The 24,444-nt window shown below is 37.9% G+C and overlaps 1 protein-coding gene across 1 annotated transcript in view; it reads right to left on the minus strand.

Moving 5' to 3' along the window:
* LOC131031430 (uncharacterized protein At3g06530) overlaps positions 1 to 24,444 on the minus strand; it is a 254,996-nt gene that overhangs the window by 156,350 nt on the left and 74,202 nt on the right. Inside the window, exons 14-15 of the mRNA XM_057962549.2 lie at positions 15,935 to 16,077; positions 15,640 to 15,747 (exon numbers count right to left, since the gene is read on the minus strand). Of these exons, the coding sequence (XP_057818532.2) occupies positions 15,640 to 15,747; positions 15,935 to 16,077 (251 nt within the window). The remainder of the gene's footprint in view (positions 1 to 15,639; positions 15,748 to 15,934; positions 16,078 to 24,444) is intronic.

Raw genomic sequence — 24,444 nt, forward strand, 5'->3', positions numbered from 1 at the left:
TAGCCATTCAGGAACAATAGGCTACTCAATGCCTTCTACCTCTTGGTCATCCTTTGTTTCTCTGTTACATGCAATACCCTGGAGAGCAGAAATCATCCCTTACTGAAACTCTTCAATATCTGTGTCATGCTCTAATTCTAAGATTTTCGTGCCGATAGGAGATGGTGACTGTTTGTCTTCCTGATGGATTGATTCTACATTTTCCTCATGAACTGAAGAAGGAATTTGTATTTCAGCCAATGATTCATCAACAGTTAATATGTATTTCTCATTCCTTGATGTGGCGGAACAAGATGGTTCTATCCTTTACTTCTTCTGAGTAGGTTCTTCATTCTCAACTACCTTCCCCTTCCTTTTAGCACTCACTTGATCTGGCATTTTGTTTTGCTTCTTCATTTGAAGAATATCCTTCTGCTACTCCCATCAAATTATAAATCAAGGTTATATTCTTTTGCTTCAGCCTGTGACACTATTGATTAACCCACCACTTTGTATATGTCATGATAGGCTGCATCAAGGTGGTCAAGTTTGTATGCTCTGGTGCTAACCATTTGATAGGAGGAAGAGGTGCATGCTCCTCAAAGCCAGGTTGAGTATGCTATCAGCTATCTTCTAACTGATCTGGTACGAGAAAAGGTTGATTCTCTCTGATGAGATTTATTGATAGCCTAGAGTATAACCTTTTCCTAATTTCATACTCATCAGCAGCATTTGCCCAGAAATCTTCTATATCTATTTTATGTCTGAATCTTTCCTCCTTCATTGATCCAATGTTATTGTGAGGATCATAATTAGTTTTGGATTGGTAGTATGTGAAAGGATACCACTGCATCTCTAGCCTGGCACTCTCAGCTGCCTGCGCAGTTGAACAAGATTCTTCCATATTTCCAACATATTTCCAACGAAGAATGGGAAAGAAATGGCCGCCTTCTGCCTTACTCTTTTGAAGCTCCGATATGTTTCCAACTGTCTAAGAACTTCCAATAGGACCATCCTATTGGTTGGGTAGATTGGCAACCGGTAAGGACGGCCAGCAAAACCTTGAATTCTAACATAAGTGAACTTTGGAAACTAGATAAACCAGGATCCGTACCTGCTAATTAGAATTTTTGATTCAGGAGAAAGTCTCTTATGAGTACCTCCTTGCAGTGTTCTTGTGATGTACATCAGGAATGCGTCATGGGCTTGAAAACTTTTGTCCTTAAGCTGCAGCTGAGGATAACAATCATATGATCGGAATTCATTCTCACCACCTCCTAGTATGCCTTTGCAAATCAGTCATGAATATCTATAGGTTGCAACTAGTAGATAGATTATGTAAGAACTCATGTGGAATGTCTTCGCCCTTTCCAAGTTCATCAACTGTTCATGAAGGTTATCGCTGATTATGCAGGACCAATTGAATAACTTGGAACCTGAGGTGATTTGATCCATGAAATAATACATCGATGTCTCGAATAGCTAACCCTTAAGGCTGTCCATTACTCTATTCAGCAATAGGATGATATCACCATATTCTTCTTTGAAGTATGGACGCAACAAATACTTTGGTACTTTCCCTTGAGGTCTTTTCTTCTCCAACCAAAACTTGTTCACATTTGTGGCATAGAGTTCAGACTGACTATCATAGACCCTCTGGGCCTGTCCTTTAGTCTTGTAGGTGGCTTTACTGTGGCTTGGTATGCCAAATGTCTCCTGGATGGACAATTCTGAAAGATTTGCCAGGGCTCTTCCATCTAGTGCAATGATTTCTCTCGATTGTGCTTTATAATGCAAAGCACATTCAACTATTAGCTCAACACACTCTTTGGCTGGTGGGAATCTAGCTGCTTGGAAAATTCCATTGTGCATCATTTTGCGGGCAATAGGTGTAGGAATGTGTCCATAATGTACATACATTCTTTTCTTGAATTCCTCCATATCAACATGTCTGAGGTCTGTGTCAATGATATTCTTCCATTTGGCTTCGATTTTGGACTTTAGCTGTACTCCTTTGTTGGCAAACTTCACACTCTTTGGCTGGTGGGAATCCAGCTGCCTGGACAATTCCATTGTGCATCATTTTGCAAGCAATAGGTGTAGGAATGTGTCCATCATGTACATACATTCTTTTCTTGAATTCCTCCATATCAACATGTTTGAGGTCTGTGTCAGTGATATTCTTCCATTTGGATTCGATTTTGGACTTTAGCTGTACTCCTTTGTTGGCAAACTTCATTGCTACCTGTAAAAACACATGAAAAATACATGTTATTTTCAGAATTTAATTCTGATTTTAAATTTTTTTTCTGAAAATTTCACTTTCTTCTTGTTAAAAGGTTAAGTTTCTGCAAAAAAAAAAATTTAAAGTGAAGGGTTTGGTCAAGAAATTGATGAAAATTGAGAAAATAAGACAGAAAGGTGAGGAAATTCAATCAAATTGAGTTTTTGAATCCTCTTTATGACTAAAATTTACCTCTGATTCTGAAAATCTGTCTTAAAATCAGAGAAAAGTGCTTAATTTCTAGACCTTTAACACTTTGAAGAATCTTCTTCTGGACAATTCTTCTTTTAAAAAAAAATCCAAAATTCATAAAATTTGAGAGAAAACTTCTCTTCAATGCTCTCAAAAATTCTCAACCTGAATAATGAATTGTGAAAGTGAAATTGGTTGAAAATATACAGAGTTTAGGGTTCTTAAATTTTGAAGTTTTTGTTTTGTTTTATTGTTTTTTTTATTTTTAAATAATTTTTATTGTTTTTTTTTATGTGTTTTAATCCCCATTCCACGGGGACACGTCCCCCCCCTTTTTGGGTGCGTCCCCCTGTCAGGGACGTCTCGGGGATGGGGGGACTGGGACGCGACGTCCCCCACCGTCCCGCCACCGCCACCCAATCGCCGCCGGGACGTGGAGACGTGGAGACGTCTCCAAGGGAGATGCCCAAGCGTCTCCCGCGTCCCTACGCCTAAACAAACAAAAAAAGCAATTTTTTAAAAAACATTTGCCTTTTGGGGGGATTAAGGGGTAACCCTAATTGGACGTGGGCCCCACCCAACCCCCCAAAACAACACAAAAGCATGTTTTTTTTAGATTTAACTCTCATTTTGGTAATCTGATTTTTTTTTCCAGCAAGCTAAAGAGGAGGAAAAACTTGAAGAAGACTGATTGAAGGGGTGAGAAAAGCTGATTGCAAGTGTGATAGGAGCTAGAAGAAGCAAGAAGAAGAGGAAGAAGAAGATTCTTCTACATTTTGGAGAGATCTTTCAAGCACAAGGTAGGGTTTTTCAACTTTTTCTTGTTTTTTTTTTGTTTTTTTTTTAATATTTTCTGATTTTCATTGTTCTATGTCATTTTTGGACTTTTTTTCCCTATTCATCTCAAGACTCAAATGAGATTTGATGTTGAATCTTGAGGGCAAAATGATTCATCATTTTGCCCTCAAGATTCAACATCAAATCTCATTTTGAGATGAATAGGAAAAAAATTTTAAAATATATTGTTAAACTAGGCTGATTTTATTTTCATTTTGTGAAATGTAGTGTCAATTTCACAATGAGCTCCCAAGGCATGAGTGAAGATGACATAGAAATCCATTCTCATAGTGAGAATGATTCAGAATATGAACCTGAAAATGAGGGGGGTGACCATGGGGCTGATCCTGGAGCCCAATATAGCTCTATGGCAAGTGCACCAGCTAGTACAGGTTGCCCTTCAGAGTTGTTGGCACCATATGCTAGGGGTCATTTTGATCCTAAGTCTCCTCTAAAACAGTTTGCTTCACGAATATCAGTACAAGGCACTGCATCACATTCAAGTGGGGGAACAAGGAAGTGGAAGTGCAATATTTGTGACACAAAATGGTTCGGTAGCATTAGTAGGGTGAATGCACACTTTCTGTTTTGGAGAGGAAAAGGCGTGAAACATTGTAAGTTTTTGGAGGAAGCCAAAAATATACAGTACAGAATTGAGTTTAACAGGATTTGGGGGGTTCCAGATGACACAAATATTTCAATGCCTACTACTTTGTCTGCTAGGGCAGCACTTCATACTTCTCATGCTTCGCAGACGGGAGGAATGATGTTTGGATCTCCATCCACTTCCACTTCTACTGCCGCCAGGGCTGGGAAACGTAAGTTGCAGACAGCACAGAGCAACCCCATTACTGATATGTTTAATGTGCAGCTGAGAGATGAGATAGATGAATCCATTGGCAATTTCTTCTTTGCCAATGGCATTCCATTTCATGTTACACGGTCTCCTTATTATAGGAAGATGATGGATATGGTGGCCAAGGGAGGACCATCTTATGTGCCACCAGGGGAGACGAAAATGAGGACCTCGATCTTGGATAAAAGCTATTCCAAGATCAATATTTTGATGGAGAAGATGAAGGCATGTTGGGTGGCATTGGGGTGCAGCATAGTTATGGATGGGTGGACGAACATTAGCCATCGTCCACTCATCAACGTCATGGTCACATGTGCAGAGGGCCCATACTTCCTTAGAGCAATTGATTGTACAGGGCATCGTAAAGATGCTGATTTCCAGTTTCAGGTCCTCAGGGAGGCTATTGAGGAGGTTGGGCCACAAAATGTGGTCCAAGTAGTGACAGATGCAGCCCATGTGTGTAGAGCAGTAGGGAGACTCGTTGAGGCAGCCTATAGACACATTTGGTGGACCCCATGTTGTGTGCATGCCATGAACAATGCACTCAAGGACATGGGGAAGATAGACTGGATTAGAGGAGTGGTCACCGATGTGAGAGATGTGCAAATGTTTATCTGCAACCACCACACTTCACATGCACTCTTCAAGACCTTCGCAAAGAAGGAGTTCTTGAAACCAGTTGAGACTAGATATGCATCCTATTTCATTCTCTTGGAGAGAATGATTGAGTTGCAAGAGGCATTGCAACTCATGGTTGTGACTAATGAGTGGAATAGGTGGGCTGAGGCCAAGAAAGAGCAAGGGAGAAGGGTGAAGGAGATAGTGAAGAGTGATGTGTTTTGGACTGATGCGAAATACATTGTCTCTATCATTACTCCAGTATTCCAGGTGATTAGATATGGGGATGGCGATGCACCTAACCTTGGAGAGGTGTATGAGTGCATTGACTCTATGCTTGACCAGATGAGGGCTACTGTGCGAGTGAAGGACCCCTCTTTAGCATTCTACAATGAGCAAATCCAGCCTATCATTCAACGTAGATGGGACAAGTTAAACACTCCTTTGCATATGGCTGCCTTTGCCTTGAATCCTAAGTGGTACAAGGCTAGACTGGGTAGACTGACACCGATTCAGGATGATGAGGTGAAGGCAGGTTTCTTTAAGTGCATAGAGAAGATGTTTGATTCCAGAGATGCCGACACAATGCGCACTGAGTGGGGAAGATTTGCCACTCTTAGAGGTTATTCAGATGCGGCAAAGATGGATATAGACAACATGGCACAGGAGGACCCACTTTTATGGTGGAATTGTCATGGCCCGAAATCTTTGACCACCACTCTAGCCATCCGTCTGCTATCCCAGATTTCCAGTTCTTCAGCTGCTGAGAGGAACTGGTCTACATATAGCTTCATCCACTCTCTTAAGAGGAACAGACTTACCTCTAAGAGAGCAGAGAAGCTTGTGGCTGTACACAGTGCTTTGCGTCTCATTGACCGCAAGACACTTATGTACAAGGAGAGTCCAGCGGCACAATGGGATGTAGAGCCAGAGGAGCCTTCACAGATTGATGAGGATGATCCTACCACTTCAGATGCAGGGCTAGTTGGTGTGAGCTTGAGGGACCTTGATCCTCAGAAGTCCAACAGTTCCAGTGAGGAGGAGTTCGCAGATGATTAGAGGCCTCCATTAGCTACAGTTTGAGTTTTCACTTTTTACTTTTGTCATTTTGTATTTGACTCGTCTCTTTTGTAATGCTATTGCTACACGTATTTGTATTTGGCTACTCATTGTAATGATGAATCATGTAATCATCTTTATTATTATAGACTTTGCAATGGCATCAAATATTCGTATTTTCGTTTTCCTTTTTCGATATTCATATGATAGAAATGAGAAATCTCCAATTTGACAATTTCATTTGTCAAATTTTATTTACTTTTAGCAATTAGTTACGTATCACTAATCTAAGTAATCTTGGTATTTCCTATAGTTTCATTTGAAATCTAATTCTTATACTGTTATACTATTATACATCTTTTCAAAACTAGTTTTTCAAGTACTATATGTATATGTATAAGTATATGAGCACCACCACCCCGCCACCCCCCCGCCGTCCCCAAATTTAGACCCTTGGTCCCCCCGTCCCGGAGACGCGTCCCCACTTCCCCCCGTCCCCCCGTCCCCAACACCCGTGGAACACTGGTTTTAATCTTTTCAAAATGGAAAGTTTTATTTCTCTCTCAAATTTATCCTTAATTCAGGAATCTTCTAGAACTTTCTCGTAATCTTGAATTTTGCAAATTCTGTGTGTTCATTTTTAATTTTAATTTTGGAAAATAATTAAAATTTATTTTGTGTGAAATTTATTTTCCAACATGCTGGTCTGATTCATGTGAAAAATTTTATGAAAATTCATCTTTGTTCCTGGCATGTCAACTTGATTGTCTTCAAATTTTAGGTCTTTGGCTAGGTATCTTCACATATTCCATTTATGTCCAGATGAATCAATTTGTGTCTGTGTTTGATCAACTTGCAAGCGTTTTGACAATTTCTTCATCAATGTGGACTTAGACAATCCGTTGCCATCTTCCTCCCTTCCTAGGCGGACTTTAGAATCTTTAGTCATGGGTGAATCATGTCATCCTTGTTTCAATATTTTCTTCTCATCTTATGGGCGGGGTCTAGACCTTGTTTGCCCATCTTCTTATGTGCCTAGGCGTACTTTGTCAAGTCCGAAACAAGGTGAACTTGGAAAGAGTTTGAACATGCTTTGTCTTGTGCTTTATTCCTTCCCTTGTCTTAGCGGACTTGGAAGAGTGTTTGCCAATCTCATGTTACTTCAATTTTGGTGAACTTGAATAATCTTATGCCAATTCAGTTCTTTGATCAGACTTTGGAAGGATTTTTTTTTGGACAGTCACCCTTCGGTGAATCTTCATGCTTTATAGGCAAACCCTCAACATATTATCCTTTAAAACCCTAGGTAGGGGTTTGACTGACTACAAATCAAATTTTAGTAAGGTTTGAACAGTCATACGTCTTCTTGTCTTGAGCAGATTTAGGAAAATGATCAGACCGTCTGATCTTATTTGAACAAAATTTGATCCATCTTTCTCTTGTACTTAGCGAATTAGAAGGGTTTGGAAATTGTTTTTGACATTGTGCTTCCTGTTCATGGTGAATTCCAAGGTTGATCAGAAAATTTGTATTGTATTTTTGTCATGCCCTTTGTCAAGGCTTATTTCATCTTCATGTGATGCTTTATTTGTCCAACCCTAGGCAGACTTGGATCATGTCATGCCACGTTTTGTAAGACAAATTTCAACTTTGAATGTTCTCTTTCTTGGCAGAGTTTATTAGCTTTGGAAAGATCACGTGTATCCAATTTGAACAATCTTTCTCTTCCAAGGCAGGTTTGGAGATGATTAAGAACTTAAGATATTTAGCAAACCCTTAGTCTGTTATCGTCAACCTTACTGATCATGATTGCACCAGTTGGACAATTTTGTTTGGCTTCCAAATCCTTGGATATGTGAATTTAGATTACTTTCTTCTTGGTTGGGCAGGGTTTACACAAGTTTGCTTTATACTTGGAAGATCATCAAGAAGTCTGTCAAAGTATTTCTTAGAATATGACAAGATATGGTTGCTTTATCTTCAGCAAAGCTTCAATTTGCTGTCTATGATGATCTTGGATGAGTCTTGGATATGTATATTCCTCCAAATTTGTCTTGCCTTCCTATCAAAGTGCAGCATTGAAAGATTTCTAAGGAGACTGCAAATTTGATTAATCTTTCTCTCCCAAGGCGGATTCAAGGACGATCAATGGTGAATTCAGAATATGATCAGATATGAAGAGCTTTATTGTCTTATCATCAAACCTTCAATCTGCTGTTAATGGTGAACTTGGAGAATATGATGCACTTCTTGATTTCTTCCTTCAAACCTTTGAACTCGCTTTATCCCTTTTCTCTATGGCGAATTCTTCTGAAAGTTTGATAATCTGATCAGACTTTGGAACTGCTTCTTTGGCGAATTTTAGGAAGAATTCGCACTTTGCTTGGAAGAGAGAAGTATCAATGAGATGAAACCTTCTTTTATAGCTTCTTAGATGGCTTCTCAAAGCTTTATTCTATCTTCTAGAAGTTTGGACTTCTTGATTGGCACACAAGAAAGTAATTTTAAGAAAGTTTTATTGCTTTATTCCTCCTTTAGGAAGTTCGAACTTCATTGCTTTCTTCTGGAAGAGAGTTTGGAAGACTTTCTTTCATATTTGCAAAATTAGAAAGTTTTATTGTTTTATTCTTCCTTTAAGAAATTCTAACTTCATCCTTGGAAGCTCCCATTATGTTTTAGAAAGTTTTAATTGCTTTATTCTAGAAGTTTATTATCTTTCTAGAGTATGATCTTGAGGAAGGTTCTTGACATGTCACCTGTTTTATTGACTTAATTGCTATCAAATGCCAAGACATCATACTTGCTATCTTTCTCTCTTTGAAGTCCCATGTCACCATTTTATTGCCAACTTGGCAATTCATATCATCTTTATTCTATGCCATCTTCAATTTCACTTAAGTGGGCCCTACATCACCTTGGTCATTCTTTCTTGGCAGACTTTTCAACCTTAGGACTAGGCGAACTTTAGAATGCATAATGCCTTCTAGGCGAACTTTAGAATGCATAATGTCTTCTAGGCGAACTTTAGAATGCATAATGTCTTCTAGGCGAACTTTATATTCCTTGTGCCATGGTTTATCAAGGCGGACTTGGATCAACTTTAGGACATATGCACACTTTCTTAGGCGGACTTGGCAAAGTGTTAGGCATGTCATTCTAGCTTGAGCTTGACCACATGTGAGAGTTTGCTTGACTTTCGCCATGAGTTAGTTGACCCTTGGTAGGAGTTTGCCATCTATCGGAAAATTTTAGCTTGGCCATGAGGTGCACTTAGAAGATTGTCAAACATTCTTCTTGTGTATGAATAAGCTTAACCCTAGGCGAACTTTGAGTAACTCTTGCCATGAGTTAATTAACCCTCGGTAGGAGTTTAACATTTGTTAGACAATTTTACTTGGATAACTCTCCTATGCCTTGGCAAACATTGATCCTGCTTAAACATCTTTTGTGCTTGACATCCTTGGACGATTTTGACTGATCATCTACCATTCCAGTTGCCTAACCTTGAGCCTTGTCGAACTTGTCTAAGCATCTGCCATTTTTACTTTGTCAACTTAGGCGAAATTTTCAATGTGCCATTTCCAATCCCTTACTTTATACCTGATCAACAATATTCATGCCATGTTCATACCTTGCTGGTTCATCTAGAACAGAAACCCTAATCTAGATTTCCATTTTGCTTTTTGCACTTGGAGACTTTATTTTTGAAATCTAAGAACATGGGTACTGATAAAATGGTTGATCTTCTGGAACAAAACCCTAACTAGGGTTTGCATTTTACTTTTTACCCTTAAGATATAATTTTAAAAATCTGAGAACATGGGTAGTAATTATTTGGCATGGGGATCAAAACCCTAATCTCAGAGAAAAGCAAAAAATTTCAAACCCTTGCTTTTTACACTTAGAAGCAAAAAATTTCAAATCTGAAGACATGGGCAAGATCAATATGACCTAAAGAACAAAACCCTAATCTCAGAAAAAAGCAAAAATTTTGAAGCCTTGCTTTTTATGTCTAGAGGCAAGATTTTCAAATTCCATCAAAATGGGAAGTAATGAAATAACTAGAGGAACAAAACCCATATGCCACTTTCAAAAAAGCAGAAAAAAGGAAAAAAAAAAAAAAAAAAATTTCTAAAAATAGCGGGTTGTCAGAAATGACCCAAAGCAATTGCGATCCTCATCCTTTAGACTTCCTGAGCACTTTGGCAACATTCAAATGCAATTCTGAGCAAGATTTCTCAATTTGGCTGGGGATGGCCTCAAAAACTTAACTCTTAAACTCTCCCAAATGAAGATTTATGAAAATGCAGAGCTAAGACAAAACCCTAAAAGCGAAAAAAAAGGGGGGGTCCCCATCTGCGATGGAGTGATGTTTGAATTGGGTCACAACAATACCCAATTGTATTTATTCAAACAAAGACAATAAGAACTGAAATTCAAAGTATGACATGCCTTTGCCCCACGTGGGATTCACACAGATTCTATAAGCTGATTTGGATAATGAATTGGTTGTATTTGTACCTACGTTACCCCGAGTTTCCGAGAAGGGGACGGCGGGGGATGGCGAGATGCGTTTCCGGGACGGCAAATTTGTTTGCTAAATTTGGGGACGACGGGGGGGACGTCAAAGGGGCCGGCTATATAAAATATAGGGAAAATTTAAAATATATAAGAAAATTTTAAATGTTCATATGAAAACATGGATAAAGCATGCATATATACATTATATTCATATGAAAACATGGATATAGCATGTGTATGATACTATGAAAACATTTTAGAATGTAAATTCTGACCATACAACATTGTCAATACTCAATATGCAATTATGCATTCATAATTCAGAATTTCAATTCATTCACATTGTCAATATGCATATCATAATAAATGTTAAAGAAATAACATATAACATACAAAATGTCAAAATGCCCAAAGGCTACACTGCTGCCATATAGTTTCATTGTCAATTACAATATGAAAATCAAAATGGTACTAAGTAAAACTAAATACAAAAAAGCAAAGTAGAATGCTGCCCCTAAACTGCATCTCCTAACATTGCATCAAAATCAGAGTCCTCTGAGTCTCTAACACTGTCATATGGTATAACTTATGAAGTTATGAATTAATATTTTATTATTTTCTATTTATAATTTATTATTTATTAATTTTATATGTTTGATATGAAACATAGATATTAAAATTTAAAAACGTTAAACATTTAATATTTATTTTTGATAATAACAATTTGAATTAATAATTTAAGTTTTAACATTAGCTTATATTTAATAATATTATATTAATAATTTGATATTCATATTATTAATTCATTATATAATATATTAACATTAACTTATATTATAATGTTAATAAATTAATAATTTATTAAGTTGAAATTGTTGCCTTTTAATTTTTTTATAATTGGAACGATTTAGGGGGGCCATGTTAGAAAATTCAAAAATAAAATTATATGACTTTTTTTTTTTTTTAATATTTTTTAGTAGCCCTAGCTGTGGGGGACGTCTAGCCATCCCCGGTACGGATTGGGGACATCCCAACCGTCCCTGGGATGTACGGACGTCCCCCACAGCTAGGACAAACATTCCCCCATTTCGGGGACGTCCCCTCCACATTCTGGCAATTTGGGGATGGTGGGGGGGAACGTCCCCTGGCTGTCCCAAAGTCCCCGAATCGCCCCCGGGACTAGTACGGGGGTTTTCAAGCTGGGGACGAATCCCCGGGTTACATAGAAATCTACACAAAATTCATTGTCCTCAACTGCTGCAATTGTACGTAAAATTCAATGTATAGCAGAAAAATCTGTATGCTGCTATATGAATAAATCAAGCACTTACATTGTCCAACTACAACATGAATAACATCCATGAGTATCTGCATACAGAGACCAATTCATGGTTGTACATCACCAATTGCGAAGGACTGTACTGTCAAATAGCATACTACAGAGCCCAGAGCATAAGTCATCATAACATATCAATGCAAACCATATTGCAGGATAACATATTGTTACAGACTCTAGAGCAGAATGTTCAATAAGAGAATGACCTAATGCATACCATACAGTGAATGTTGTTATTGTACAGAATGGAAAAGTAATGCACATATGGTGTTATTGTATTGATAACGCATGCAACATAAACAGCAAACTGAACTGTCCAATCAACAGGCCATATAACTGGCGCAAGCATGGGTTATGCAGTGGCAGTTGTAGCAGGAAATTCAGAAGAATGTAAAATATTGCAATGATGTCCCAGAGTTCTATATTCTGATACAATCTCTCACGAAGCATTGCCACCTATTCACATTTTTCCTATTGTACAATAGGCCAACATTTGGACTCAAATAGACAGGGTCCCTTTCCTTGTTAACACATCCAAGGAATAACACGCATGTGCAAATTTATTGATGAATCACTTCTAGTATCCCACATCGCCTAAAAAAGATTTTCTTCCAGTTACACCACCAGGTGGCTCCATCTCCATGATTACACTAATTTTGTCCAAATTTGTCTTCAGTCCAGCCCTCCACAAAATGTGGCAGAGGGGCTTTCCTGTGGTACTATGAATCTCCATTTCTTTGCATTCAGGGCTAACATTACTACTCTATAATATGGCATGCATTCTGTGAGAGTCTGGAGATATGCCTCTTCCATGCCATAAATTTACCAATCACCTAAGGCTCTAAAGATCCCAGTTGCCATCTTGTCAAAGATATACAATATAATCCACTAAAAAGTGGCTAGAGCATGGCAGAGCCTAAACATCTTATTATTGTGCCTATATCTTTTACCACAAAGGTGGTCTTTATTTTATCCTCTTTTACTTTATGCTAGTCTAATCCAGTTATAGCCCTCCAGACACCCACAAAAGCATAAATTAATCACTTCTTCCAACATGGACTTTGTAATTAGGATGGGGAATGGATGCTTGATGGCAAATGGTTTAAGACTTTGAACATCAACACATTCTTATAGACCCAGATTCTCTTTTCAAACTTATGACAAAGGAAAACACTCATTCACTTGTTTGTACTCAAAAATTTGTAACTGTGTCAAGCATTTTATCTATTTCTTCCATTACTTAGCAGCATGATTTCAGTTAATCTGATATGTTTTACTTTGGACTGGCCATACTCCAAGTATTAGAGGAAGTCTATGCGCACAAATCTCCAAAGTTATGCCCTTTAAATCTTCATATGTACAAGCAAATAACTCCTTATAGTCCATGAAAATTCTGAATGCTGCCACTTTTAAAACTAGATCCCAATCATCATCAACCAGAATCATTCGCTATATCACATTCTGATCCAAATTTTACCTTTAACATTGGAGACCTCATACTTCATGTCTTCCTTACTTTCAAATTCATGTTTCAAATCCTTGTCTAACTTCGCATCACCAACTTTATAATTCTTAAACCCTGAAGGCTATATAAACTTATTAGAGTTTTCAGGATCATCTCATTCTTCTCATTTTCCTTCTTCAATTTCAATGATTTCTAGCAAGTTACAATTAGGTTGAAAGCATTCATCATCTTCATTTGCCAATAGAAGATACAATAGGCAATTGAATCCCTCATCTAGTGCCGATTGTCCTTGGCTGCCATCAGCTAGCCTTGGCCCGATATTGCATTGTATGCCTTTTTCCTTAGAAAGATGACTACAAAATTCAATTTGAATGGTAGGGTACCAAAAATTACCTTTTGGGCCACGAAAAACCCAAGCACCTTTATGTTGTACTGATTCACTCCCACAAATTGGAAGGTTGGTGGCCAGATTTTAGGTGTTCTAAAACCCCTCCAAGTTTCCTGTGGAAGCACATTTCCACTTAATCAACCATAAACGACGGTATTGATAATTGTACTTCCCAATATTTCCATGTGTACAATTGTTTGCTACCACACTAGGTTCACTATCTATAGCAAGGGATCACTTGCTTTCTGAATAAGAAGGCTTTCACAATTGATTCAGTTTGTTTCAAATGTTTTCCTTCACTCGACATTGCATCATTCAAAACAAGATCACTTCCCAATATTTAATTTTCCTATTTCACTAAATCAAATTTACATAAATGGTCCCACAATTGAACTAGAAATGATCACCAAATGTGAGATAGAGTTATGGTATTGGGAAGGCAACATAATGGTATTTGTTCATTTTTAATACATTTGTTAATAGAGAAACAAGCAATCCATTTTGAAAGAATTAATATTGATCTCCTAACCTAGGACCGATGCAAACTGCCAAATTGGTTTTAATACAGCAGTATTTCAACTATTGTCCTTTTTTCTTTCTTGTCCTTTTTTTCCAGTTCCTAACTTTTTTTGCTTGTTGGGTCATAGGGGATGGCCCAAGATAACCATGGGACATCCCTAGCCATCTCAAGGACACCCCACCATCCCTTCTTGTCTCATGCCAATGTTCTCCATTTCTAGGACATTCCTGTTTTTTCTTCCAATCAAGGACAGCACCAAGGATGTTTCCTAGCCATACCGACATCCATAAAATGCCCTAGAGATGCATACAATTTGAAAATCCTAAAGGACGCATCCTAATTTATCATTGCTTTTAAGCTAATGTAGGGGCATTTTAGCTTGCCCATAGATGTGGGAAAACAAAAAGTTCACTTTACGCTTCAAATGTATAGCAAAAATTTCAAGAACCCATAACACTTCAACTCCCCACTATTCGCCTACCGAATCATTGACTACTTCTCAAATGCCTCTACTTGCCACTTGCATGCATATATCATGCTACACCATCTAACATTACCAACAAAAAGTGTTTAACATTTTCCACATCTCAGCCTCCAAATGGTTTCTTCACTCAGCCTTCTTCCAAGGCCTAAAATGAATCCTCATGACCTCTCCGAGTGTACATGCTAACACACAACACCCAAGTCTAAAAGAAAAAAGACTTTCATTCAACCTTTGTGCCTATGTGATACCACTATCCAAACCTCTAGCCTTTGAACTACTATAGTAGACTACTCAGGGGCGAAAACCTAAACATATAAAACCACAAACCAAAACATTGAATGTGCACTTCATAAACACCAACTAAATTCTTTTTGGATGATGAAAGATTCCTCAACCCCTAGGATGCTCCAACATCACTCTGAAGAAAGGAGTGTTAGTGCACTCTTGTTCTTCAAATTATACAAGAAATCCTTGACAAAAGGCCTTGTAACTTGAGAAAAATTGCAAAACATAGTCTTTGGACAATTGGCCTTAGTGTTACCTTGCATTTTACAATCAATGCATCACAAGACTGTGTTTCTTCCTATCTCCCATGAGTTTCCTCATCATCCAAAGAATGTCCTATCTTAAAGCCTGCATCTACCTTGGTTCATTGCTGCCATTAGAATCAAAATCATCATCTTCACTCATCATCCTCAAGTGAGGATGCTTTGTTTTCTCGAATTTCAATGCCCATGGCACTATTGTAAGCATCTTCATAAGACAAAGGCAGCATCACTGTCATCTTCATTCACAAGGATGGAAAAACCCCTTAATGAACCATCAATTCATGAAGCCATCAAAGTCAAAGTTCATCTTTGGCAATTTTCATGGTTATATTGGCCCAAAAGATAAAAGTGTTGGCATACATTGCTATTAAATCTAATAAGCAATACTCATTCATTTGCACATCTTTCTTAATATACAAACTTCCAATTATGAATAGATTACAAGATAATTGCCAGTAAAAAGATCTGGAATTACATGTGATAATTTTCTGTACAAATTCAAGGCCCAAACATTAAGACAATTATCATGTACACCTAAGATATAATACACACCTTACTATGAGCACTTCCGATTAGATCCAAGGTACTGGAAAGATGATTGAAAAATGGCCATGATATTGTTGTAGCAATTTGCAGAGCCTTTTGGTTTAATTTCCATGTCTGCAATATTTAGTCGATTAAAAGCAACAGGGTTTGAGAGATCTTCAGAAGATAACAAAGATAAAAATTAACATATTAAACTAATACCATGTTCACAGACATCAAGAGAATATTACAGTGAAGGCCCTATAATCATAGCATATACAGCATTAAAAATGTGCATTTAGGGCTAGTTATTCTTAAAAACCTTTGGAAGAATCAGAATATAAGGCAAAATCATAGCTGCTATTTCTTTCAACGAATTTGGATATTGCACTAAGAAACTTGATGCTACTAACTCAAGGGATAAATCTGCAACAACATAAGCTTGCTCTTTTAATGCCTTAGAACCTGCAAACACAAATGATAATAATAATGTGACATTATTAATTTGTTTTAAAAAATTAGATAAGGCATAGACATGCAATATTATGAGCTTATTCTTTCTGTAATTTAGAAGTTAGAATCCGAAAACATGACAGCATAGTTGCAAATGCAACCAACATCCAATGATCTAAGATTTGCACAAGACATTCACGTAAAAATATTACAGTTGTACCTATGATATAATACCCTCTATCATTCAGAAGATTGGGATATGAAACAGCTAATGAGACAACAAAATCTCCCTTCACCACCATTCTCAATCATATTACAACGTTGAAACATATAGGATGCACACATGTAAAAACGATTAAAGAATAATTCGGTCAGAGGTAGAAACAGTGTTTAGGCATTTGATAGTTTCTAATTTAAGAAATGAAGAAAAGAAAGTATATTATATTTGAGGATCACCCAGCAAATACTGATAGGGGGAGGGGGGGTGGGTGGGGTGAATCAGTATTTGAAGATTTCAATTAAAATCCAAACCTTAAAACAGAAAATTAAACAAGAGAGTACATGAAAGCAAAGACACCAAGATATATCACATGGAAAAAAACCATGGTACAAGAAACCTTTTATAAATGTCAAATGAGCACCAACCCAGGTTACAAAGCAAAAGAGCACCAACTGTGAGCAGCCAAGGCTCCAACCCCTGAACCAAAATAGAGCACCAACTCTAAAAAGACAAAATCAGAATAAGAACTCAAACAACTAAGAATTGTGTTTAGAACTGATTCAAAAGATACATAGCTTTGCACGGGATAGAAGACTTCATATGAATGATTTCCAAAAGTCAGACCACTCTTTACACTCAGCAACTCCAGGTACACACAGCTGCTCCTAATTCACACACTTGAAAATGCTTTCTCTTATTCCACACATGAAAGCAAATCAATACTGCATCAAAATATCTACTGAGCTCTACACCATGATTTCTATCGAGCTGATAATCACAAAAAATAAAATTCTCTATTGATATGCATTTGAAAACCCAACATATTGTAAAAGCTTCGAATGACACCACCCAGTCACCTCCACTATCTGCCAGATTAATTGTCCACACAATGTCTCAAAAATGTAGCAAACTATGTCACCACCCACCCAAAAAAAATACAACACGTCTATCCCAGCATGCACAACAAAAGATTCTCACATTCATAACCCACTCCCACTAATGAATAAGAACCGTCGAACTCATTAATTCCTTCTACGTTGAGTATACAGCCAAAAAAATTTAACTTCACCATAGAAAGATGTCAATACGCACAGCCCAATTGAACTTGAATGCATAAAAAAAAACGACCACCAAAACAATGACTCCACAATTTTAAATCCAAGCACAGCGCCACCAAAAATATCACCATACAAAACTGTAAGTATTATTACTTACAATATAAAATAAGACGGCAGTCAGGCGAAAGTTTTTATTTAAAACTTCCATTACACTTCCAAAAACTCACACCAAAAACCAAGGATGACGATTTTTAAAATAACAAAACTAATTTTGTCGCAGGCGCAAACCCTTTTTCATTAATCGCCCAGATTTATTTTTTATGAACCGCACAAGTGCAGCTGTCATTACTAGAAATACCAGGGTCATAATCACAACAAAATTCGGGCAGTCCACACTTAGTCACACGAAAGAAATAAAACATCTGCCGGGAAATTTATTCCAACGAACTCCAGCCAGTAGCCACTATAAATTAAAAGGAAATGGCAACATGAGACTTTAATAGTCTTGCAGATAGATATCACCCAGCCTTACTATATGCAATTCGCTGAAAAAGAACTGGGTCCCACACAAGAAAGAGAATCAGGTCCCTTACCAGAAATTAATTTTTTAAAATCTGACATGGCACAATTCAGATGTGGAGGCTGACAAAAGTGACACGAGAGCATACACATGGCTGAAGTAGACACAAGCGCTGACAGACACCCTTACATCTCAAACAGATAGGCAACTAGGCAGCTGAAACAAGCTAGCACACAACCAGCTAGCTCAATTAGGGACACAAGCAGCTCAAGCTGCTCAACCATACAAGTTCAGCCTACTTGGCCATGAGTCACTCGCCGACGAGTTTTTCAAAAAAATCATTTTTTGATAAAAAAATCGGCAAAAAACTTGGCCAACAGAAAATATAAAAAAAAAAGTTTTGAAAACCTAAATTTTTTCATTTTCTTTTTGACACAACAGGACAGGAGTTGTTGGCAGTAAATTGCCGACATATGAATAATACTTGGTTATGTTTAGTTAATAAATGGCAATTTAATGTTCCTGTAGGGGTTAGTTGGCAGTTGTCGACAGTTGGTATCTCGGCCAACCATCGGGTGGTATATATATGTTATATTGTAACGAGAATAGGATCATTGTTGTTGTATCCATAAAAGCTATATCCTTTCGCCATAATTGTTTCTGTGAATTGGATATGTTGTTACTGTTCAAGTACCTGTTACTTTTTGTTTACCTCTGGTAGTCTGAGAACCCACACTATAGCGAGTAAACAGGAGCCTTCTTTAGTGGAGAACATATCTTTCTAATGAACGACTTCTAGGGCTCGGCACCAATAAAATCACGACTTCTAGCTGCTCTTCCACTATGAAGAATCAAACCTGCTGGATTTGCAAACCTTTTTTGGGTGTTTTGTGATTAGTATGAAGTTTGAAACTTCTATAGCTCATGCCAAATTCATGCTATTTGTATCCAGATTTAATGAACATTAACTTATGAGCATGTGAAAGGTCTATAATCTGCATCTTAGAATGAACAAGTTGCCTCCCACCCATGAAAACTCTCTCAATTCGGCATTTAAGGTTTAAGTTTTTAATATTGAAAACTTGAGTATATATATATATATATATAGAGAGAGAGAGAGAGAGAGAGAGAGAGATGTACATGTATATATATGCACATGTGCATATACATACATACACGTATACATATACAAGTATATATAAATATAAGTGTGTGTGTACATATATATATATATATATGTGTGTGTGTGTGTGTACACCTATATATACATGTACACATACATATACATATATATAAAATTAAAACTTAAAATAAATACATATATATGTGTATACACATATATGTATATTGGTGTCTCCAAGTACCTGTCTCCCTTTTTCTCAAAAACTGATGTATCAATACTGTCTCCCATATTGTATGCAAAAAATCACTTTCTGTTGGAGAAAAATGCCTTTCTACTGTATAAATCTAAGTTACAAGGTTCAGCATCCTGAACCTGGATGTGGGTCCAGATTCATACCGAGTCCGGATACGGGTTCACTGCGCCAACAAAGGTCTGCACTTCTGATGAAAAACAAACAATCATCATGCCCTAACTGCATTCGTTGTGCGTTCATTAATCATTACTACTCCAATCATCCATTTGTTTGTGCGTTCATCATACATTCGTTGCGATAGAATGAACTCCTCTCTATTTAACATATTATTTATAAACTAACAAATTAAAATTGAAATTTGATATATCTTAACAGTTTTGTTTTATTTAAATTACAATGTTTTTATAAATTCATAATTCATTGAATTATAAATAATAACATATATTATTATATATGCTATTATTTATAATATATAATATTATAATATATATTATTATATATATTATTATATTATATTATATTATAGAATAACATATATTATTATTATTATTATTATTATTATTATTTTTACATTGTTTTTGTACTAACGAACCCAAACACCTTGTCAAAATTTAGCCGAACCCGAGAACTAGGTTCTTGAACCCAAACCTGTGTCAAAACCCGAACTAGCAACTTAGGTATAAATGTCTAAGTGTGATTCTAAACTTCTAACATTGAATGGTTAAGAAACTAATTGCAATTCGTTTATTGAACCATAGATCGAAATTGTGCAGCCAGTAATTGATCAAATCTTGATAGCTTTTGTATTTAAGGGCCCTCTTCATATATCATGGAAATTAAATGTCGTCTTAAAACCAAAACATGTACAGACAAACAATATATAATGACATATCCAAAACCCAAAATTAATCAAACAATTCAACACTTAAGTAATCCAATTTAATTCAGCTATTATTTGAGCGAATTGGCAGATTATATGTCAAAATAAGTTTGTCTTTCCTGTATTTTCTGCATGCGTTGAAGAGAAAAAAAGAATATAAGCATTATATATTATTAATTTTTTATGTTGACTCTCTCTTTTGCCAAGTTCCCTTCCTATTTTTCTAAGAGAAAATGGCTTTTGCAAGTAGAGCTGGTTGCAAGAAGAGGGACCCTTGTTGGAAACATAGGACACTAGGTGCAGTGCGAGGAGAGGTCATTTGTAACCATTGCACCAAGATTATGACCAATGGTATAAATCAGCTCAAATATCACCTTGCACAAATCACTTGCCGAGATATTACACCATGTGATAAATGTCCTGAAGAGGCTAAGAGGGACGCAATAGCAATGCTAGCAACATATGACCAAAAGAAGGTAGAAAAAGCGAGCAGCAAAGGCAATGGCAGCCCCAATGGCATATTTGAGTTATAGAAGGTCACATGCAGATGTGGGGGCCTCTTCTTCCCTTGGGCCATGGAAACGAGGATTGGGAAGTGTGGGCAGCTATATGTCAAACTTTTTTGATCCATGTAACACTCTTGGTGCACAACCTGGATTGCAAGGCACTTCATGGAATGAAGCATTGCAACACGAGGCAAAGTTGGCATGTGCTAGATTTCGATACTACAATAATATTTTGTTCAATGGTGCTTCTAGTCCATATTGGGAGCAATTAGTTACTGCATTGACCGTGGCAAGTAAGGGGTTCAAGGCCCCAAGTCATTATAAGTTGAGTGGGTCGTTATTTTAGGATAAGGTCCAGCAATAATATATTTATTCACCCAGCACTAATAGCTTATATATCAAATTTCAATTTTAATTTGATGGGTGGACGAACGGTAGGAATAGGACACTCGTCAACTTTCTAGTTGCTTCAGGGGGTCAATATTTTAAAAGCAATTGATGCCTCCAATGAAGTGAAAAATGCAGAGACCTTGTGCAACATGTTGGATGAGGTGGTGATGGAAGTGGGAATGTGAAATGTCATCCAAAATGTGAACGATAAAGAAGTTGCATATGTGGCAACTAGCAAACTTCTAATGGCCAGGCATCTGACATTATTTTGGAGCCCTTCTGCTACCCGTTGTCTTGACTTGCTCCTTGAGGACATAGAGAAGCTAAGTTGGGTGAAGAATGTGGTTGAAGATGGAAGAAATATCACAAAGTACATCTACAACTACACATGGGTCCTAAATGTTATGACAGAGCACACTGATGGTAAGGATCTGGTGGGATCGAGGGTCACACGCTTTGCTACTAATTTCCTCACCTTGCAAAAGCATATTAGCTACATTGGCCAACTTGAAGCGGATGTTTGTGAGTGAAAAATGGTTGGAAAATCCTTATGCTAGGAAGCTTGAAGCAAAAAATGTTGTTAAGTGTTGAAATAATAGCTAGTTCGGATCAAATATAAGTATTACTTGTATTGGGCTGGACCCAAATGCATTATGTAACTTGTGACCATTAAGGATGTTGATATGTGTATGTAACTTGTGAGCTCCCTGTCGCCGATAGGGTCCCCCTTTTTTTTTAGGGCCTTTTCCGTCTTCGCCTTGTTGAGTTCCGCGCAGAGTGTCTCGCGTCCTTTTGAGCGAACCCGCGATCAGTTTGTAAGATGATGATGTTGAGCGAAGGAGCTTGTGATTCCATGAGGTCAGTCGAGCCCTCGGGCACGAATTCCAAAAGGTTGTTTAAGCTTGTAAAATCACCTTAAATAGGTGTGGGATGATAGAAGTTGGCGAAATCCGCCAAGTGAAGGATAAAGCATCTGAAGGTCGCACGAGGACCCAAACATGCCGATTTTCGCCAAGGGATACAAACGAGATAAAGAATGCAAAGTGCTAAGGTTGACAAACTCGCCCAAGTGTCGAAACTCGCATTTTTTTAGTGAAAAGTTGGCAAAATGCCCAAAAGGGCAAATTTCAGACCTTTAAGTTGAAATGTGAAAAAGTGAAAGTTGGCAAAATGCCCAAAAGGGCCGAATTTTGGACCTTTAAGTTGAAATGTGAAAAACTAAAGTTTGCAAATCACCCTAAAAATGTCGAAAAGGGGTGAATACTGCGAAATGTTTTTTTAACTTGACAAAATACTTCAAAATACCGAAGTTCGCAATTTAGAGGCTAAATGGGAGAAAGTAAAGTTTTCAAAATGCCTCCAATCCCCGAAGTTCGCATTTCGGAGAAAAAGTGTGTGGGAAATAAAAGTTTGAAAAGCATCCCAAATCGCCGAAGTTTGCGATTTGAGGTTGAAGTGCGAAAATGTAAAACTCGCAAAAGTCGTCCAAACCCCAAAATCGCACTTTTGGGTAAGAATGCGAAAGAGCGGAGTTTTCAAAAGGCCCAAAAGGGTGCGAGATTGGCAAAAGGTCCGAAGTTTGCAGAAAACCTCAAAATGCCGAAGTTGGCAATCCACCCCAAATCGCCGAACTTCGCATGATCAAGGTGAATCGCAGGGATTTTAAAATCAAAAAGTGTATCAAAATGCCGAAGTTGCCAAGATGTCCTGAAACCCCGAAAATGGCATCATAAGAGGAAGTTTAAAACTTGCAAACTCATTCAAAGGTCCGAAATTCGCCATCTAGGGCAAAATCACGACTTGGAGCTTTCTGCCCCTTCCTAAAACCCCGAAATTGTAGGCCAAGGCGTGGGTGTAGATTTTGTTATGGTTTGTGAAAACCGTAGAAAACGCCCAAATTTGGCGACTGGAAGAGAAAACCACGGAGTTTGAAGTTTAACATTCCCTCCCACGCATATACCAAGCTTCGCATGGGGTTTAACCACGAGATTTGAATTCCGAAAACGCCACAGCAAGCCGCAGAGGTTTGGTGTTTGGTCAAAAGACAAAGCCCATCTAAATATTCAAGTTCAATCACCATTTCGCCCGAGATTTCTCCCATTCAAATAGGCCAGTCGTGCGAATTCACGCCATTCATTTTCGCCAGGTAAGTGTGCTTCCCCTCTCTCAATCGTTTAAAATATTTGCAAGTTGGATAGACGTGTGTGCGAAATTGATTAAAGTAATCAAGTCTTGAAAGTCGCATCTTTTTTCCGTTTATAAAGCGTCATGCAAAGCAATTGAAATCAGAATTTACTCCTAAGAATCAGCTAGAAAGTGCATTTTCAGACTTAGGAAAATTTCTCAAGCTTTGTCCATTTTGAAATAAATGCCTAAGTGTAAATCCGCAATCGAAAAGCTTCACAAATATTCATGTCTAAATCAATCAAGCTTTTAGCTAACGAAATCATGTTGTTCTTTCAATTCGTTTTTTTTTTAATTGATCCTTGTACGCTGGCATATTCTTTATCTAGCCCGCTTTACTTCTTTTATGTCGCCTCATAATTCGCATCCGGATGTGCAGGATAAAAGCCTAAAACGGCGGTAGAATCATCAAAGACGCCTGCTACAGCCTAGACATCGCGAGCATCCAAATCAGATTTCCTTGCAAAGTCGAAAGAATCAAGTATCAATATCAAAGAGGGGGACTGAGGGAGTCAAAAGTTCAAAGTATCTGGGACAGTGTCGGTGATATTGACCTAGGCCATATTGATATCCAAGATTTCAGGAACCGAGTCTTCTCCCCTAAGGCCTACGGCAGGCCTAGAGAGATGATGGAAAGTGGCATCACCCAAGCGGCGGGATTTCCTCCAGCAATGCAGAACTATGAGTTAGTAGTGGAGGCCACCCGGCATTACCAGCCAAGTTCCAGATTGGTGCTGCTCGAGGACATGGTCCTTGCTAACTTCACCCCTGAAGCCATTGGCGACGCATTTGACATTCCCTTCCCAAACAACCCTATAGCAACAACTATGGACGAAGCACAAGGGGTGTATGATATGAATCCCGCCAGGTGCAGAACACTAATGAATGAAGAGTGGTACAAGGAGAGAAGACCTCCAAGCGTCAGGATTGGGAAAAAGACCCCTAGAAGCGACTTTCACAACGAGCATGGGGACATGGTCACATTGCTCAGCAGGATTATGGGACTTCCCCAATCCAACTACTTTGAAGAGTGAATGTTTTACTTCACGGAGCAGGTCTTCGCTAGGAAATCCAAGTTTGACTGGGCCCAGATCATAAGCGACAATATCCACACTCAGCTGAAAGAACTCGAGACAAAGAAGTATATCACTATGACCTCCTATTTGGTCTACATGTTCGCCAGGAACCAGCCACTGCCAGGTTTAATAATGAAAGGTGAAATTGGGAATGGACCTGATCAGGTAA

Source organism: Cryptomeria japonica, chromosome 6 (genome assembly GCF_030272615.1).
Source record: "Cryptomeria japonica chromosome 6, Sugi_1.0, whole genome shotgun sequence".
Taxonomy (NCBI): domain Eukaryota; kingdom Viridiplantae; phylum Streptophyta; class Pinopsida; order Cupressales; family Cupressaceae; genus Cryptomeria; species Cryptomeria japonica.